This window comes from Diplotaxodon limnothrissa, linkage group LG7 (genome assembly GCF_057381915.1).
Source record: "Diplotaxodon limnothrissa isolate DT_005_m linkage group LG7, D_limnothrissa_male_GT1.1, whole genome shotgun sequence".
NCBI lineage: Eukaryota > Metazoa > Chordata > Actinopteri > Cichliformes > Cichlidae > Diplotaxodon > Diplotaxodon limnothrissa.
In genome coordinates this window covers 59,562,312-59,583,016 of record NC_140602.1, presented here as the reverse complement: position 1 = coordinate 59,583,016, position 20,705 = coordinate 59,562,312, and the positions used below count along the sequence as shown (strand labels likewise).

Here is a 20,705-nt window from a genome sequence, read left to right as displayed (position 1 = left end):
GACAGGTGTCTTTTATACAGATGATGAGTTCAAACAGGTGCCATTCATACAGGTAACGAGTGGGGGACAGAAAAGCTTTTTACAGAAGACGTTACAGGTCTGTGAGAGCCAGAGATTTTCCTTGTTTGAGGTGACCAAATACTTATTTTCCACCCTAATTTACGAATAAATTCTTTACAAATCCTACCATGTGAATTCATGGATTTTTTTTTCACATTCTGTCTCTCACAGTTGAAGTGTACCTCTGGTGCAAATTACTGACCTCTGTCATCATTTTAAGTGGGGGAACTTGCACAATCGGTGGCTGACTAAATACTTTTTTGCCCCACTGTAACTGCTTGAATGAGAAGGGAAAGCAGGACATGTGCCAATCTTATCCAAGTGTGTCAAGTCTTTTTTCCCCCCAGACACTAACTACTTCAGCTCCATCTTCAAAAATTACTTTCTCAAGAATACACCAACAGTCAAAAGTCATTTAATGTTTTTTGTTCCTAGGATCTGCTGGAGCCATTTGCCTAGCCTAGCCTGGAGTTCACTGCTCAGATTACCACTGTTACCCTCATCGTCCACATCTTCTCGAGTTCTTCTCTCAGCCCTCAGTACCTCTCCAGCAAGTTCCTTCTTCCTGATGTTGCTGTCATTCAGTATAGCTACATCTATCACTATGGCTGTCTTCCTCTGCTATGTACAGTTGGTTAGCCATCACTAGTTTGTCCGTCTGTATCTGGAAATCCCATGGGATCTTAGCTTGGTCATTCTCGACCACACTAGGGTGGTCATTTTAACCTCGGGACTTGAGTTTAAAAGATGTTCCTGTATAATATGGGTGCCTGCTAGCATTTGCACCCTGCTGTTATGTGCTGAATTGTCTCAGGGGTATCTTTACACAGCCTAAACATGGGTTCTTGCCTGGTGTGACAGACCCCTGCCTCTATGGATCTTGTACTCAAAATTAAAAGCCTTGGTAATGTTCACTTCACAGCTAGTTGCTAGCCCATACAGACCTTTGCACATCAGTGGTTCCTTCCTACATTGAGAATCCAAAGCATACATAACTAAAGGACATCTTATAGCTTAAACGTGTACTGCACACCTGGCAGTTGGCTTGAATCCTGGTCAGATCACATTCACACCATAAACAAACCAGGAGTTCATTTGGAAACGTACAGAGACCACCTTCTCCAAAGGGTCTCTGTGGGATTACTGTGTTCACACTTGCACAAATGAACTGCAACAATTGGGAAAACAAAACAGAGTTCCATTTAAATGGACTGAATAACCCATCTGTGAAAGTACCCTAACAAATTAGTCACAAAGAATATCCTTAGAATGCATCACAAACCAAATTTTAAAAAATGGATATAATCCATTTTGGAGAAAAAGCTGTTATACCATAAAATGAGGACAAAGTTATAGTTTTAAGTGGCATTGTTGTCATGCTCTGCACTGTGTCCCTTTTCTAATCTGACACAATTTCTTGTTTCTTATACAGTCTACAACATGCAATTCTGAGATCTTCTCTGGTACCTTCATTCAAGCAACTGTTTCAAATTACATTTTAGAAAAACAGAAAATTATGACACGGGCATTATAAATAAAGCCTAATATAACTATGCTGGGATGCTATGTCATATTCCTGCGAAGAATCACAGCGTTTTAAAACTACTGTATACAAGGAAATTGACAAGTTGCAGTCGCTAAAATACAAGCTACGCTATATAGCTAATACATAGTGTTGCTATAATATGAGCAAACAAATTTTATTAAAATATAGAGAAAGCTAGAGATAAGACCACCTTGATATAAAATATTCGATCTATTCGATCGAACCATTGGGTCCTGTTGCAAAAACTCGTTCGGAAATGGCAATAAAAAGGTAGTGAGGATTAACAATTTCAAATGGGTGACTAACTGACATCAAATTATCCACAAGAAATTGCACGGGGAAAAAGTATGAATGCCTTGTACAATATTTAGAGCAACATTACTCGGTTTCCACAGAGACGTCTGCTAAGGTCACACATGAAGCTTAAAAATAATAACGTGTTTAGTTTTTATTATTATTATAATTATTATTTCCCCACAAAATAAAGGTTTCATGCACGACTCGTACGGCCAAATGGAACAGAAGGTCCTTGCTTTGCAGATTGTTTATCTAAATGACATGTTCTAGGAGCTATTACACGTGAACAACAACACATTCACCCTTGAAAATGTTTCATTAGAAAAGTAAAATAATAGTACACGTACCTGTTGGGTTCAACACCACTTCTCAACTTGAAATACTCGAAGCCGATATAACTACCCGAAAAGCTACAAACGCCACACACTCCAGACTGAAATTCAAATAACGCCCCCCGCTGGCTCAGCCAATCAGCTTTGATCCAGCTTGCGGGCCAGATTCTTCTTCGTCTTTTTCCGTTTCACGTATGGCTCACAACTTGCGACACACGCCTGCTGGCCTCTACTGTTTATATCCAAGTTCCGTTTGAAACTTACTGAAATGTTACCACTATAAAGCTATTCGGTAATTTTTGTTCATTGCCATTTTAGGCTAGTTAATCCAAGATGAGCAAGGTTTTGAAATTGTTGTCCAGCCGCTCACAAGTCTTTAATCAGTCTCTAAACTCTTCTGGTGTGCATAATACCAGTAAAAGAGATGTATATCTTTTATTAAAATAAAGGTAAAAATAAAATAAAATTCTTGCAGTGGTAAAGATTGAGTCGTCATACTGGTTTTGAGCTGTCCCTCTTATACTTGCCTACCAGATGTTTTCCATACAGGACAAGCCCTGTCTTAACTATTTGATACTCAAAAATTAAAGAAAACCTTTATTCTTCTTTTATAAACTATGCTCTTAGAATCAGAAAGTATGTACACAGTTTCTGCATTTAGATTTTGTTCCTTTAATTTTTGTACTGGAATCAATTTTCCAAGTATTCTGCTCAGTTTCTTTACCTAAATTATTCATTACAGAAGTGTAATCTGAAAGTGGGTGTTGTTGGGCAATTTGTATTCTTTTCTCATGACACAGCATTTGTTGCCAAGTGATCTACAAACTTGTCCCCCTGTAAACTGCATGTGGTGATGCATAAAAAAGCCATCTCACTACCTGCTTAGTAATATCTGTGTGATAAAGCTCTAAAATTGTATCCGTTTGGGACTTGGATTTTATTTCTCTTAAAATAGTTAAAGCTATTGTCGACCACTAAAATAATAATTCCTGTGTGTTTGCTGTGAATACCCTTACTGTGATCTGATCTTCCATGTACTTTTTCAGGATTCATTAAATGTTGCTCACCCACTTTTTGGATCCTTTGGTGGATATGTGTAAATCAGTGAGTGTGCATTGTCTGGAGCTCTTTAGAGATAACCCTTTGGAAGCTATTGTTAAAAGACAGAGAAGTGTGTGACATAATACTCTTCAAATTATTCAATAAATAATCAAATATATACTATAAAGCATAATGCTGTGACATTATAAAGCTCAGCAATTAGCAATGCATGAAAATAAGATTTTATTGTGTTTTCACAGACCAGTAGGTCACCAAAAGTGATTTTTAATAAATTCCTTAATAATTCTTTAGACAACGGATCATGTTCTGCTATATATAGTTTTTTTTAGTAAGAAAAAGAAATAGTTACCATCTTCCAGTATTTTTCAGCAGTAGTCACTAAATAAATTTGCGAACACTAATCATTTAACAAGGTTTTTTTTATTCATCCTATTCTACTGAATACATTTTATTCTAGCTGAAAAATGCTGCTGAATTTCATTCAGTGTCCATAATCTGAACAGATTCATTGACCACATCCAGGGACAGGGGTGTCACAGTTTTGGTCAGGACAGCGGTGGTCCCAGTCTTATACCTGTACTGCCCTTCTCTGAAAAGAAAAGACAGAGAGAGAGAGAAAATGTAACGCATTAGATTTATCTAATTGGATTTGGATTAGATATTTCCTAAAGAAGAAAAACTGTCAGGTCAGTTTCAGATTTATCCACACATTCTATTTTATTTAGGACAAAAGTTAAATAAAAAGTTAAGCTGAAAAGAAGCCGTTTACTGTGCTCCTCTGAGTACAAGCAAAGTAGGAATAATTCTGGTTTGAGTGACACTTCTTTTGGGATAATCTTGAGGAGTTTTACATGTTTGATGTTAAGGAGATATGTTTGTAGTGACTGTCAAATGTCAAGAAAATCTGACCAAACTAATAACGGCCTCAATGCCCAACTTCTTCCAGTGATTCAGGAAAAGTTTTCTGCATAGCATCTACAGTTTTGCTTTTCTATGAAAAGCAGGTGGACAAGCAGAAGTTTAAAAATTGTGATTAACTTTAAACTTTGGTGTTAAATCGCATTGGTTTAACTGCTTTGTTACTCTTGCTGCTATTGTTGATGCCTATATTAAGCAGAATTTAGTGATCATATTAGTCTTTTTGTCCTTTATGAAAATGCCCATGTGAGTGCTCTGATTATGTGACCAGCAGATTAACAAACGAAAAAACACAAATTAACAGTGTAATAGAATAATGGCTCACCTTTTTCCCTTCGTTGTGGGCTTGTCATAGCCACGCAAATATTCCACTCCAGCTTCAGTGATGACACACAAGTCGACGTTACTGCCTGAACCCAGGTCACAGAAAATCCCTGCAGCGATGGCATCTCGTACTAGCTGCTTCGCCTCTTCCAACTGAAGACATGTTATTAAATTTCATTCAATTTATATGTCTTTCCGATTCTGTGGACATTATTACTTCAATTTGTTTATTCTTAAAGATTTGACTCTTTATTTAATTACCTACAGTATGTCATAAGAGGGAACATGACAATGCCTTACCTCCATATTTGGTTTGAACCTGTCCTCAAATACAGAGACAGCAGCTGCTGCTCCAGATCCTAAAATCAGAGCCAAACATTGTTATTATTACTATTACTGTCACTGTCTGTTGCTAGGCAAAAGTATTTTCATGTTAATAATGATAATTTATGACTGAAAGTTGGAATGCTGTATGAAGTATTAAAAAAACAGGATGCAACGAGCTGAAAAAATGATTTGTATAAACTAAGAACATGTATAATTTTAAGAAATATATTATAATTTTTAATGGAGCAACACATCACAAAATGATAGATTCAGAATGCAGTTTAGCATCGTCTTGCTGAAATATGCAAGACCTTTAAAAAACATCATCTGGATGGCGCTTTCCAGATGTACAAACTACCAATCCCATCAGAGATGCAGCCTTTATAAACGAGATAGATAGAATAATGTTTTTCAAACATGTAAATATATGTAAAATAACAAGAGATAAGAAAAACTTAAAAACATCAAGTTTTCATGAATATCTCTATGTCTACACAATGTTTATGCTCATAAAGGAGTAGGGTGAAGTTTACACTTTTTCTGTTCCTTCCGCCTTATTTCAAATTCCATTATTTACAAATCAATATTCACAATTCGACATTATATGATCCACACATGTTTGACTGTATACAAGTCTAGACTCATATACAACACATAAACATACACACACACAAAAATTTCAGCTTGTAAACCAAAACACTCTTGCCTCAGTCTATGAATTTGAGGACAAGGCTTCAACAGAACACAATGAGAGGAAATTTCCTATATTCACGCAATTTATCATTTATTAAACAATCACATGAATTTTTGTATTGATGTCTTTTTCTTAACTTCATTTGTACAGGAGTTCCACACACTAACTGTTGTGACTGTAATGCTGTGACATTTTACATTAGTCCTAACTGGCTTGCTGAACATAAGGATTCTTCCCAGGTTATGAGTATTTGGTCTTATCTGGAAAAAGTTCTGAATGTTGTGTGGCAAAGTTTACTTGCTGCTTTGTACATTGTACGGTTCTGAGGTCACCCAAATCCTTAAATCTGAGAATATTCAGTTTAATAAAAAGTGGATTTGATGGTTCTCTTGAGGTGGTTTTATTTATTATCCTTATTGCTCTTTTTTGCAGAATTGGATGGGTGTGTGCTTTATGCGTGTTTCCCCACACGTCCACACAATATGTCATGTACGGGAGTATCATAGAACAATAAAGAGTATATAATGCATTTGATTTATACGATCCTTAACCTTGTAGAGAATTGCCAGAGAATTGCCATGTTATTTATTGTCAGTTTACTATTGGTAGAATATGTGTGATTCCCAAATATTATGAATTTTGTTCTACTCAGGTTCAATATTAATTTATTATAGTCAAACCAGGTCTTCAGATTATTTAGTTCATTTTCTAGTTCATTCAGAAGTTGTTCCAAGTTACTTCCACGGCACAGTAATTTTGTATCGTCTGCAAATAATATTATTTTCAAAGACTTTGAAATTGCACACATCTCATTAATGTACAATATGAAAAGCAGTGGCCCCAAAACTGACAGCATATTCTTTGATTTCAATAGCAGTTGTTACTGTATCTATAAACTTCATTAACGTATGTGTTGTGGTGCTTTTGCATCTAATCTGCTATTCATTGTTTTTTGTGATAAACTCATACAATCTATTTTAAAAAATATTTTTCCAGTATCTTAGAGAACTGTGGTATTAAAGAGATGGGCTGATGGTTTGCGAGAATATGTTTATCTCCAGCTTTATATATTGGAACTAACTTTGCAATTTTCATCTCAGGGAATACACCATTCTGTTATGACAGATTACAAATGTAGGTAAATGGTTTCACAATACATCCAATAATACCTTTATTTCAATTCATAACAATGCCATCACAGTCAGTTAGTTAATTTTTTGGAGTTAAAGGATGTAGCTACATAAATAATTTCCTCTTCATCTACTCCCCTTATAAACATTGAGTTTGCTACATTAATAGTTTTAGTTTTAGGAGCATGTCCAGCTTTTACAATTCCTTAAGCCAAGACAAGATCAAAATCAAGAAAAAAGTCATTAAAACCATTTGCAATTTCTTTTATGTCACTGATCATTGTATTTTGTATTTGCAAGTTATTTTGATATTCTAATCCCTTAGTTCCTTTATTTACAATGTTATTTAGTATTGTCCACATGTTTTTCATGTTATTCTTATTTTCATCTAAAACTTTACTGTAGTCATTTCTTTTGCTGCTTCTTATAATTTTTATCAATTTATTCTTATACCTCTTATAAGTTTGTTCAGCTTCTATTGTTCTTTAAAAAAATAAAATTATACAACAGAGTTTTCAAATGCCACGTCAACATCTTGAACATAGATGTTACTCCAGTCTTGGCTGTTGAGGCGGCAAATTGCTTCTTGTGTTTTATGTCTAATTAATTTCTTATTAGGTTCACATCTGTTAATCCTGGCATAGTTCTGTAATGTTGCAAAAACTGGTAGATGGTAACATATGTCATTTATTATTAATCCACTTAAAACATTCCTGTCAACAGCATTAGTGAAAATATTATCGATAAGTGTAGAAGTTATCGGTTATTCAGGCTATTCTTGTTGGACGGGAGATTGAGGGATAAAGACATAATGCTAGACATTGTATGTGTGATGGCTGCACTTACAGCCACACAGTGGTAATGGCCACCATATTAGCGTAAAGGCTTATACATAACACTGCATTCACATTTGTCTTTAAATATAGGAATTAATTTACAGGACAATGAATAACTGGTTTTGGTTTAGAATTAATTAACATATCCACATAACACTGCATTCTAAAATAAGTGCGCACATTTTAGTTTTAGTTAAGTATGATTAATCTTTGATTTTTGAGTTACCTTAGTTGCAGCTGCTCCAGTCCCTTGATTGAGGAGCCAAGAGGTGGAAAAGGGGCGGAGCAAGCCTTGATGGAAAACTGCAAATTTGCTCATTCCATAACTCGGGACCATGGGGGGGAATTGGAGTTCGTTATGTTAGTTTCAGTTAGGTTTTTTGTGTGTTTTACCCCTTGTGTTTTTTGTGGACTGATCAGCCACTATTTAAGTTTCCCCTTTGTCTTGTTAAGTTAGGTCAGTTTGTTTGAGTTATCAGTATTGTTTGTTAACTTTGAGCAGAGTTCTGCAATTTTGACCTCTTTTATGGGCCCAAGACTTTGATTCTTTTTGAATGATTTCCTTCGCTGCTGGGCCATCACAGTATGAATGAAATTAGTGATGGTGCTGTTCGCAGTTCGATTCAACAAATCTATATTGAAATCAACACAAATAAATGTCATTTTCTTGCTGTTAACAGGATTATACTTGTTCATCTAAACTGTAATTCTAATGAATGTACTCAGCTTGAATCTGTATGACGCAAGCAGGGAGAGAGGAATAACAAATATTTGTGTAAAAATGTAGGGTGCAAATGTAAAAAAATAGATAATAAAGTACAAATATGTTTGTTACTTCCTACCTCTGGAAGACAGTCATTTCTGGAAGTCTTCCTGTGCATATGTAGTGTATAAACATGTAGTTTATACTGTGATGAGCTATTCAAGGTCTTCACAGTTTTATGAGGAACAAACACTGACCTGACTCATTTAAACATTAAAGAGGAACCTAAAGGGATGAATCTGTTTTATGTCTATACATATAAAAGACAGAAAACATACCAAAGAACCTATTTTAAATTGTATCATTAAGAACTTTGTTACTACCAGCCTGCAGTTTATACAGGATCACCCCAAGCAAGTCACCCCAAGGCTGTTTTTTATTGTGAGGTAAAGACCCTACAGTATTAGAAAGAAAGGAATTGGTGAGGAGTTTTAAAAATATATATATATATATATATATTTAACAGGAACAGGAACAAAAGCCCAGCAGAACCAGGCTCAAGGAGGTGCAGTTATGTGCTGAGGTCATTTGAGGTAAGGGGGAAAGGAAGAGAACAGAGAGAGGAAGAACACAAAAGGCAAACTACAGGAGAAGCCAGAGTTTATTAATTGCTAATGATTAAATACAGTGGTGGTGTATAAATACACAAGAGAGTGAAAGGAGATGAGTGAAGAAGAAATGCTTAAGCCTATTGCAGCATTACTAAAGGAGGATTTAGGGTCACCTGATCGAGCTCTAATATTAGGTTTTGTCGAAAATGAGAGTTTTGAACCTAATCTTAAAAGTAAAGAGGGTTACTGTCTCACGAATCCAAAATGGGAGCTACTCCATTCATACTGGCAGCTCCTCAAATGAGCCCTCCCAGCAAGTAAAATTATTAAATTTGGAATGAAGAGAATGAATTGGTGCTTCAGGACTGCTTTGATGCTACAAACTGGAGTGTGTTTAAGACTGCTGCCCTGAGAGAGCACAGTTCTGTGAATTTAGAGGAATAGCCAGTATGCATCAGTGGTTACCACTGATGCATACTGGCTTCCCTGGTTACCATCAGAGAAGCCAAGAGCCAGTACAGACTGAAGCTGGAAGGATATTACAACAACTCAGATTCCAGATTCATGTGGCAGGGCCTGCAACACATCATTGATTTCCAGCAGAGGAAAAGCAGGGTCACAGTCAGCTGCAACACATTACCAGACGAGCCGAATGAGCTCTACGCTGGCTTCGACACCTTCAACACCAACCAACACGGAGGCATTCTATCAGCAGAGGCGGCACAGAGCTCTTTGAGGGTCTGCTCTTCAGAGCTGGCTGATGTTTTTACAGACATTTTCAATTTGTCCGTCACCCAGTCAGCTGTGCCTACATGCTTCAAGTCCGCCACCATAGTGCCCTTTCCCCAAGAGAAACAACATAACCTGCTTGAATGACTATTGCCCCATCGCACTCACTTCAGTTGTGCTTTGAGAGGATAGTCATGACCCATATCAAAGAAGCCATCCCAGACACATTACACCCTCTGCAATTTGCATATCAGAAGAATCGTTCTACTGAAGACACTGTTAATGCAGTCATCCACACAGCCCTCTCACACCTCAAAAATAAGGACACCTATGTTTGAATGCTGTTTATAGACCTTAGTTTAGCATTGAACACTGTCATCCCAAACAGACTGGTGTGAAAGCTCTCTACTTTTCGACTGACACCCCCCCTCTGAAGCTGGGTCCTGGACTTCCTCACAGGCAGACATCAGACACAAACCAAGTACTCCCCAAGGCTGTGTTCTCAGTGTTCTCTGTGTTCTCAGTTCACTCCTGTACACCCTCTTCACCTACGACTGTGTCCTCTCCCAGCAACACCTAAGTTCGCTGACAGCACAACCTTCATCAGGCTCACTGGTGAAGAGGAGACTGCTGGTATTCTCAGCTGGTATTCTGGTGCCTGGAAAATAGTCTCTCCTTAAATGCTGAGAAGGGTATGATGATTATTATTACAATTATTATTGTTGTCTGGGTCTACTTTGCTAGCGAGAGACAGAGAGTTGTTGAAAGGCTGCTCCAACAGAAATTATTGTTTCGGAGAAAAACACGAACACAGTGTACAGTCGAGTCTTAATGGCTTACTTACAACTGGGCTACACTGCCCATGAGGCTACATTCTTTAGAGCTATGCCTGTAACATTCTGCCTATTGCCTTCATATTAAATAATTTTTTGAACAATAATTTTTAAAAATATTTCTTCACGTCATTATGCGGCCGCAAGTAGAGGTGACATGGGCCGCAATTTTGAGACCCAGGCATTAGAGCCTCTTAATGCGTGTTTTCTTTAGGGTTCCACCGGCGTGGAATTACCAAAAATAGAGAGGGCATAGCCTAACATATGAAACAGGAAAAGACCGCCGTGTAATCCCGTTATTTCAACAATGTAACTGTATTCTGAATACCACCTTTTTAAATGGTAACTGTAACGGAATACAGTTACTCATATTTTGTATTTTAAATTCAAACATGTATTCCGTTACTCCCCAACTCTGTTGACTGATTATTGACCCGAGGATGAGGAGAGGCCAGCACACCGCACTATACATCAACGGGACTCAGGTGGAGAGGGTGAAGACCTTCTAATTCCTCTACAGGTGCACAGTGGAGAGTATCCCGACAAACTCCATCATAGTATGGGAACAGCACCACTCAGGACAGGAAAGCTCTCCAGCGTGTCATTAAACGGCACAATTCATCTGTGGAGTACCCTTCCCACCACTACAGGACATTTACAACACTTGGGTCAGGAAAAGGGCACACAACATCATCAAGCACCGCACCACCCCACAGCACACATTGTTCTCACTCCTGCCATCTGGCAAATGCTACAGGAGTGTGAAAGCAAGGACAACCAGACTAACAAACAGTTTCAATCCAAAGGCTATCAGGCTACTGAATTACTGACTTATGACCTGTAATTTGCAATTTTGTACAGTTGTATACAACATAACACAACTTCAGACACTATCAACATTTTAATACCACATACTCTGTATATATTTACCACTGTGACAGTGTTGCAACTACTTGCAATTTAAATTCTGACTACACCTACACATAAGCTACAAGTGCTACAAACTTGTACTTGTTTTACTTTATTTATTATTTTCAATGCTATATTCTATGCTCAGAGTTAAGTTTAGTCTTTATTTTTATTTTTATTTTATGTTTGTTTTTATTTAGTTGTGTGAAGGGAACCTGCAAAGTAAGAATTCCATTGCTCTGCTTAACCACTTGAATCTCTTGAATCTTTCACAGGAGTTGGGCCTAGAAGCTGAAGGCTCTGTTACCCATTCTATTTTTGAAAACTATAGAATATGGCAAAATGGTAAATTGTTATTGTACATGTACAACGAAATTGTGTACAGTGAGGAACTACACTAAGCCTACAGTATAAGTGTTGTGTTGGGATAGTAAGGTAGTATCAAGTCTCTAAGATATGAGTTTTGGAATATACTTCCAGAAGCTTGGAGAGCATGAAAGCTACTTAAAGACATTACAAGAAAGCTTGCCTAAGAGAGGTCAGATTGTGTTGTAAAATAAAGGTGGTCATCCCAAATATTAACTTTAAGCTTGTTAGACTTGTGCAGGGGCAGCATTGTTGCCGTACAACAAGAAGGTCCACGGCAACTCCAGCATCTGGGCCTTTCTGTCTGGAGTTTGCATGCAGTTTGAATCAATGCGAGTTCTCTCTGGGTAATATCTCCCACAGTGCAAACACATGCAGTTAGTGGGGTTAGGTTAATTGGTAATTCTAAATCGCCTGTAGGTGTGTATGGTATATGAGTGTGAATGGTTGTCTGTCTCTGCCTGTAAGCACTGCAAAAGACTAGCAACCTGTCCACGGTGTACCCAGCCTCTTGTACTATGGCGGCTGAGATAAATTCCAGCCCCGCAAGATAGATAGATGGATGGGTGGAATTGTCCAAACTCTACATTTCCCTTATATACTGTACTTGCATATGTGTTTGCACATTTCAAAATTACCGTTTCTATTTGCTACTTTCATAGCAAAATAAAAAGCAATAACAGGTGCCTCAAGACTTTTGCACAGTACTGTTTTTATCATAAAGTAGTAAAACATCTCAGTTTAGGCATTTGGTATGTTTATAATATGTTATATGGTCAATAAAATATTAATTTATGAGATTTGCAAACTGCTGGATTCTGTCTGTGAAGGTTCTCAGTCATCCAGGTCATCATAGTCTAAAGAACTTGGAAAGAAAAGCATCTGGACTTGTTTAAGTTGCTTGAAGACGTTTCACCTCTGTCTGCCATCTATAATCCAGTTTTGAGAACCCTTCCTAGATGCCTTAACGCCCACTCACATCCTGGGCCATCTAACCTCAGGAAATCACATGATAGGATGGGGCCAGGTTTCACAATGAGCTCACCCGAAACTCTGGCTGATTGTGACCCACACCTGTTTTCACACCTCGGCTCATATGATTAGGTAGAGGATCATCAGGGGGTCCTTTGTCCCTCTTTGGGGGGGAAACTCCCACTGGGTTTATATCTGGGACTCTCCACCATTTGACCCTTAGAACCGAAGAAGCTTCTCAGATGAGAGGTGAAACGTCTTCAAGCAACTTAAACAAGTCCAGAGGCTTTTCTTTCCAAGCTCCGTAGACTGGTGGATTCTGTTTTTTTATTGATGTTTTAAACCAAGTTCCAACTTTTAAAATTATTTGATTTTTCTTCTAGAAAACTCTTAGACACCTGCCACAGCATTCTGCACATATAGTAGACAGTACCCTAAACATATACATACCCATGGTGAGAAAAGGCAGTTTGTCATAAGAGCCATGAGGGTAAACACTGTACAGGTGAGCTCCAGTCACATCAACTCCTCCAACAATCAGAGATGACCCCACGTGACCCTGGTACCTGACAAATCAAACAGATGGCATTACCACAACATCCAGCTTTTTTTGTTAGAGGAATACGGAGCACATCCTCCAAAATGTGCACATGTGAATAAGCAACAAAACAAAAACAATAGAGTACAGAGACAATGAGGGTACACGAATGCTTATCGCTCCAGCAAGCCCTAGTTCAGAAGCTAATGATAGAAAATTATCCAATTTAAATTTTAGTAAAATAATAGTGTGTAACCCTTGTTTATTTTCCCATAATAAGTTAGCTTTACCCAACCATAGCAGCTCTATGCCCGACAATTTGAATATTGCTTGTTTAGCATCCAACTATTAGTTACTTATGCTCTATTGCTCTCACCTGAACAGCATTTGTTTGAGCTGTCTGGTAACCATAGCAACAAGTGGGGGTCGCCCAGTGTTGAGCATGTGAAGTTCCACATTGGATGACATGATTTGTGTAGTTATCTCTGCATCTGCAGCAACACCAGCTCCACAGCAGCTACAAAACATACAAAAAAATTGTTAGACAAGTCAAACAATAACCCGTTTGACGAACATGGCATAAGTATCTCTGCTTAGCCTTTGACGCATAAAGAAAAAAAGCCACATTTTTGTACTTTTGTACATTTTTATGCATTTTTTAATTTCTTTTGTTTTGGAGATACATGGCAGAACGGTATACCATGTATTGCCTCAAGTCTTATTATCCCTCTCTGTTTTTATTCTTCTTTGTCTCTTTGTTTTTTGTGTTTTTAAGAGAGAAGGAGAGAGATCTGAAGAAAGTAAATAAGCCATATAGTTGCTGAATCTGTCCTCATTTTGAAAATTAAGTCTGTCCTCCGAAGTAGACCCTTGCCTCAGCAAGTATAAGTGTCAGTATAACAATGCATCCATAGTGTCTATAGCTGTCCATGTGTATGACACCCAGGAAGGTGCCAGTTTGCTCTGATGATGTGTGGTGCATCTCCTGCCCTGGAACTGGAGAAGCATCAGACAAGGGGCACCAGGAGACAAGGAGGAGGAGACATGAGAACTAAGGAGGCATTGGCCAAGTCAGGAACTGAAAAGTCATCAGCAATTTTGAAGAAAAAAATTAAATGTTAGCAATAGTATTTGCATTCTAGCTATTGGAATGTTTTTCTCTGAAGAGAGAATGATGGCAGAATCAGCACTAGACGAGCAGATAGGGGCCACAAGAGGTAGACTTTGGAATGTGACCATTTAGTTTGTAAGCTGATTCAGGCAGATGGCTGGCTGATGGGCCATACTGGTTTAAATCTTGACATCAGGAAAGAAATCAAGAAACTGAATAAAATGAAGCTGGCATGCTAGGAGCCTTGCCGCCATCGGGGGTCTTGTTTTCTAGTGAGAGCTATCTTCAAAGTGAGTGAGGAGTCAATTCGACTTGTCCTGTAAAATTAATGAGTAAACTTACTAGATTTTTGGAGCAATGTAGTGAATTTTCATGCAGTTTTTGTCAGCCACAACCATGTCATCTGTAGCTCTGGTATCTGCTCCCAAGATGACTCCATCCTAACACCACAAAAAGGAAATATAAAAGTTAACACACTTTAAATGATAATTCAGCTTCCTAGTGTATTACTAGTGTTGTCCAACCACTGATGATTAATCCAAACCTTGTATACAATTCCAGCAATGGTGGTGCCTGTCTTCCTGGCATTAGGAGCTTTGTAACCAGCCTGAGACAAATTAGACTCCAGCACGGCATTCCTGGTAATGACACGGCAGAGAAAAGGGAAGACAGAGAGCCTCATATTAGTGTGAAATCGCTAATCTTTTTTTTTTTTTTTGTTCCGCCATTAATGTCGTAAAGCCGTTTTTGTAAACGCTGTTAAATCCAGTTTGTGTACCTGCGGCTGTTCTCAAAAGAGAAACCTCCCGGCTGAAGCGCAAAGGAATTCAGACTGTGCAGCATATTAGGTGCTGATTCTAAAGTAAAAGACTAAAAATCAAAGAAAACCCTTGTCGCGGTGCGTCAGTTTGTGTAGGTGCTTCTCAGAAGTTTTCGCTTTTACTTTCACTTCTCAGAACAAGTCCCGCCTTACCCGCTGTAAAAAAATATCCACATCCGTCTGACATTTGCTCTTTTCTCTTATCTGTTCTCGTTGTTTATTGTTATTCGTTCTAAACAATTATTCATTTCCATGAAAAATGTGTTCAAAGAATAGTAAAGATATATGAGTTTTGTTAATTTGTTAACACGAATAATCTCATAAACCACTAAAATTAACTTCTGAATTACATTGGTAATGTTTCTTTGCAGTGTATTAAACGTTACCTGCAAAGATGGAACCTGCTCCCGGAGGCTTAAACTGGCTTAAAGTGGCAGTTTAAGTGAGGCATCAGGATGAAACCTTTAGTCTGGGTTTAGTCTTTTTCTCCTCGCTTTTTTTTTTTTTTTTTTTTTAAATGTTAAGGCCTAGACATCTATTGTAGACTATCTTTTCACCATTAGTGGTCAAGAACTGAACTGGAATTCAAAAAATAAAATAGCGTTATGGCACCTTCAGTAGGTTATTAAATCTGTCAGTTTAACTGTCTAAGATATTTTTTAATGTACTGCAGGCTGGCGACAATAACAAACGGACATCAGTCTCCTTACACCCTAAACATATCCCTTTTTTTCTCCTCGTGTCATGGCGCAGATGTTTACGTTGGGCTTGTAACATAGTTAAAAAGGTTCAAGTAGCCTTTTTGTTTGTACTGATACATAAAGAAAGTTCTGCCAACAAAATAAAAATAAATAAATAAATAAATAAATACAGCTAAATAGGACAATGTCACCATCTAGTGTCAAAAGTCATCCCGCACTGACTAGAAATGGCAAATGACTGTGGATAATCCTCAGCGTGATGAAGGATTAACGTTAGTGGTGTGATACGATGTTGGTATTCGCCCTAAACCAGGGCCAGGGTCATTACTGCCAATGCCAATACTGATATAGATACTTTTAAATTCAATTCAATTCACTTTTATTTATACTGGTTGATTGGTGCTGTGGCACTGATGCGGATGCTGTACCAGTATGTTGTGGTGAAGAAAAAGCGCTTATGTATGGAAAGATTTTCACGGACACAATACATACTCAACTCTACTGCTCCAGCCACAGATGCATTTTCCTTACAAATGTGGGGCCATTTAAGGAGACATAAACAGGCTTTAAACAGTGTGAGATTTACTGGGAACAAGCATTGTTACAACAAGGAAATCATCAACCAAACATAAGTGTCTAAAATTTTTGTACTAAGTTTATTTGGCCAATCTGCACAGCTTTATGTTGTGTCACATATATCATTTCAGAAAGGGCTCTGTAATACACTTGAAATGGGCCACACGTTGGAACAGAGAGTAGCAATGTGGCTCTGAAACAAGTATTAGTAGAGAAATACTTAAATATATCTTTTGATATATGTACAGCGGTGCCACTGAAGCAGATAAGGATGCTCAGCTCACAGCTGACTCACAGTTCAAGATGAAGGCAAACATAGAGAATCAAGGCTGAGATGGTTTGGACATGTACAGAGGATGTTGAAGGTTGAGCTGCAAGGTGCGAGTAGAAAAAGAAGACAGAAGAAGAGGAGGTTAGGGTGAGTGTGAGACCTAACAGGACCTAAAATTAATTAGTAAAAAAAAAATCTTGATCAGTCGGTTTATTTGTTTATTTATTTTTGCATGAAGAAATTAATGATAGTTTGCTACCTACTACAGACACATGGCTGTCTGTGATGACACCTCAAAGGAGATGTTTCTTTTTTGTCTGTTGTTTTTTTCCAGCCTTGTGTCTGTTGTGTTTGTTGGTGTCAATTTTGTCTGTCATATCATTGTTTTTCTGCTCAGTTTCTGTATGTTATTCTTTACAGAAGAAAATTGATGGTTTCTTACTCCACCTCTACCTTTGAAATGAAGTGATGGTTAAAGCTCTTCCTATTGTCTTTGTAAATTGGCAGCAGATTTGGCAGCTAATGCTTCCCAAATGATTAGGGAAGACTAGCTTCACTACCTAAAGAATTACAATTCTCTGAGAATGTATATGCCCCCTTCCTGATTTCTGACATTTTTGCCTTGTTTTGAGATCTTTTAGCCTAATGTTGTTCATGAGACTAAAATCATCTCACTGTGGTAATGTAAATATAATATGGCCAATATTATATGTATTGTCAGATTATCATGATATAACAGCAGTGAGCTTGAACTCTGGGTCAAAGATTCAAGTTGCAGTTATTTATATTTCCTATTACCGTAAATCTTCACTCAAAGACAAGTATCTGTGACAGTATAGATGTATTATATATAAGAGACAAATATTGTTTGTTTAATATGTTGGCATTACTAAATTTGGCTCAATGCTTACATACATGTGTAAAAAGAAAATGTACGAGCTGTGAAAACTGTTTCTGACAAAATGAAGAGTAGACTGATATATTAAATATTCCTTTATTGTGTGAGAAAATCAGACCATGTCATAACTGCTTTAAGTCATACAGAATAGATATCAGAGCCTTAAACAGGATGACTTCTGCTAAATCGCTGCAGGGCACTGAAGCTGGTTTTATGCATAAAACCGGAATAGTGTACGGGGAAGGCCAAGTTTGCGGCCTACAGGAAGCGGTGTCTGAAAAGGGCTGGGAAAATCATCAAAGACCCCAGTCACCCACCACATGGACTCTTCACCCTCCTGCCCTCTGGGAGGCGCTACAGGAGCCTCCGGACTAAGACCACCAGGTACCGGAACAGCTTCTTCCCCACAGCTGTCAGACTCCTGAACTCTGCCTCCTGACATCTGACCCACGTTAACACATGGACTGAACATACACACACCCACAATGGACAACCGTACCCTCAAACACACAATAATAACATGGACTGAACCACCACTCACAACCACTAGCACTTTATATAGCCTCTGTAGGAATTATATCTCACTTATCTTAACTGCACTACTGTATAGCTCTGTGTAAATAATCATTCTGTACATTCGATAATTTTTAACCCTACAACTGTTTACAACTTGCATAGTTCCCATTTCTGTATAGCTGTATATCTCAGATTTCTGTAAAGTTATTTATTTCATATTCTGTATAGTTTTTCATATTTATATCCTGTTCATATCCTGTACATAGCTTGTACTCACTACAGCCTGTACATACTTATAGTTATAGAATATTCACAACATACTTCATACCGTGTACATTATAACATACCATAATAGACCCATTTCTGTAATATACTCACATATCTATATTATTGCTAATATATATTGTAATATATCTATATCACTAAAGCACTTCTGGATGGATGCAAACTGCATTTCGTTGCCCTGTACCTGTGCATGTGCAATGACAATAAAGTTGAATTCTATTCTATTCTATTCTATTCTAAATGGGTCAAACTGGGCAGAAAGTACACAAACACATAACATCCTCATAGAATATGATGTAACATATAGATCAACTTACCTCAGAATATATAAAGCATATAAACAATTACAGCAATATGATGCAACAAACACAGCAGTGCTACTAATCCAAAATACTCAAAGCTTCATAGAACTGAAACAAACATTTGTTATTCTGCTGCTGATACATACTTTAGGTTTCTGAATATTAAACTTGTTTCTGCCTTTCATAGTGTGTAACTTGAAGGCCCTGAGTACTTTCTCCCACACTGAAAACACTGGAATGATAACATTATTTGAACATTACCTAATAAGACTGATTCAGGGCAGACAATTAGTTATGTTAAACTTTTCTAGTAGTCCTTCACAAACAGGGAACAGTCTGTCTATTCTCTCCATCTGTCAGCTGCTGCTGGCTCTTCCTCCTCCTCTTCCTCACACACTGCTGAGTTTGTCCTGGTGGATCATCAGGGGTGCGAAGCCTCACAGATGATGCGCAGCAGTGGGTCCCTCAGTCTGTCCTCACTCTGGACACTTGCAGTTGTCACACATGGAAATCAAATGTGTGATAAGCTGCAGGATTCAAACACAAGTGTAACTTATAAACACATGTTCATACTTTTATTCCACAATCAGAGAAAAAGAAACAGAGAGAGAGTGCAGGACAGACAGACAGGTGACAGTCTCGGGTGTACACACTGCTACAAAACAGCACAAGAGAAGGAGGATTTAGTGTTTGTGTTATTAGGAGTGCTAAACAAGAAGAGTTCCCAGATGGTACAGTGGACACATGTGTGACTCCTGTGATTAAAGCATCTTTCTTTCAGCTTAACGAGTGAACCGTCAGCTCGTTCAAACACAAGTTAAAATCCGTTTGGCTCGACACCACCGAACAGAGGCAGCAATATAACATAGCTAACATTAACAGTGCAGTGAATCCTGCTTGTGCAGTGATATTCAGGACTGCAAACCGAGCAGCATCACTCGGCTTGTTGTGTTTGTGAATATATGACTGACTTTAATTATCCATAAAATCATCACATTCTCTGTAAGATTAAGGTCGACTATTGGTCGTCGCGTGGCGGTGACATAATCGCACTTAAAATGCGTACTTCAAGCGTGCAGACCCTGAATTGGGACACAGCCAGTGTTTCTTAGTTCTTTCATGTCCCTGCACTAAGTCTTGCTTATAGTCGTCTCAGTGGTCATTGTCGTAGTTTTCGCTGTTCTTAGTTTCTCCAGTTTAGGTTTTAGTTTAGGTAGCCACAGTCCCTGCTGTTTTGTTATGCCTTTGTATCAGCCCACAATACAGGCTCGCCTTTTTTTTAAAGTTCAGTTCTGCCTCCTCGCCTGTGTCTGCTCCTGGGTCCTCCATTCTCTCTCCACTCGGTCTGCGGGGCAGACCGTGACAATGGGGTGGAGGATATCTAGAGGGCTGTGATAGAAAAGGATGTTAGCGGCAGATAGAGGCTGATGTGGCGACCTTTATAGGGAGCAGCTGAAAGAAGAATTAGAAAAAATGCACTCTGGGATTAACACACAAGTCACCACCTGATACACATTGAGACATCCTTTAGAATGGGCAGAGCAAGAACTCTTGCTCTTCGTCTAATAATACTCTGCTGCCCGTATTATTACTAGGACTTCTTCTACCCACCACATCTCCCCCAATCCTGAAGCAACTTCACTGGCTCCCGGTCAAATTTCGCATCCATTTTAAAATAATTCTGTATACATTCAAGGCTATTCATTCTCTCTCTCCACCGTACCTCTCTGACTTATTACAGATGAAGCTCCCATCCCGCTGCCTCAGATCTTCATCTTCTCTTTCTCTCTCTGTTCCCTCTGCTCGTCTGATCACAATGGGAGGGAGGGCCTTTAGCTGCTCTGCCCCTCGACTTTGGAATTCCCTACCCCCGGACCTCAGAAATATTAGTTCATTCTCTCTTTTTAAGTCCACCCTCAAAACTCATCTGTTTAAAATTGCCTATTCTTAAATTTCTGTATGTTTTAACTTTTATCTTCTATTTTTATCATTGTGTATATTTCCAGTTTTTATCTGTTGTACAGTGTCCTTGGGTGCT

The 20,705-nt window shown here is 38.2% G+C and overlaps 1 protein-coding gene across 1 annotated transcript; it reads right to left on the bottom strand.

Annotated features, from left to right (window-relative positions):
* Positions 1–3,716: 3,716 nt before the first annotated feature.
* On the bottom strand, positions 3,717–15,222 carry psmb10 (proteasome 20S subunit beta 10). The gene is made up of 8 exons (XM_085358561.1): positions 15,077–15,222; positions 14,843–14,936; positions 14,641–14,738; positions 13,564–13,704; positions 13,100–13,215; positions 4,840–4,898; positions 4,541–4,692; positions 3,717–3,886 (listed from the first exon to the last, which is right to left on the bottom strand). The coding sequence occupies exons 1-8, from the start codon at positions 15,139–15,141 to the stop codon at positions 3,775–3,777; spliced, it is 837 nt and encodes a 278-aa protein (XP_085214687.1). The 5' UTR covers positions 15,142–15,222; the 3' UTR covers positions 3,717–3,774.
* Positions 15,223–20,705: the final 5,483 nt, after the last annotated feature.

What these genes read in the sequence shown, in the direction of transcription:
- psmb10 (XM_085358561.1), bottom strand. Translation starts at nt 15,141, where the DNA reads ATGCTGCACAGTCTGAATTCCTTTGCGCTTCAGCCGGGAGGTTTCTCT. An exon ending in CTCAAACAAATGCTGTTCAG is followed by an intron (nt 13,216 to 13,563) that starts GTGAGAGCAATA and finishes TTGATTTGTCAG; the next exon opens with GTACCAGGGTCACGTGGGGT. An exon ending in ACTGCCTTTTCTCACCATGG is followed by an intron (nt 4,899 to 13,099) that starts GTATGTATATGT and finishes CTCTGATTTTAG; the next exon opens with GATCTGGAGCAGCAGCTGCT.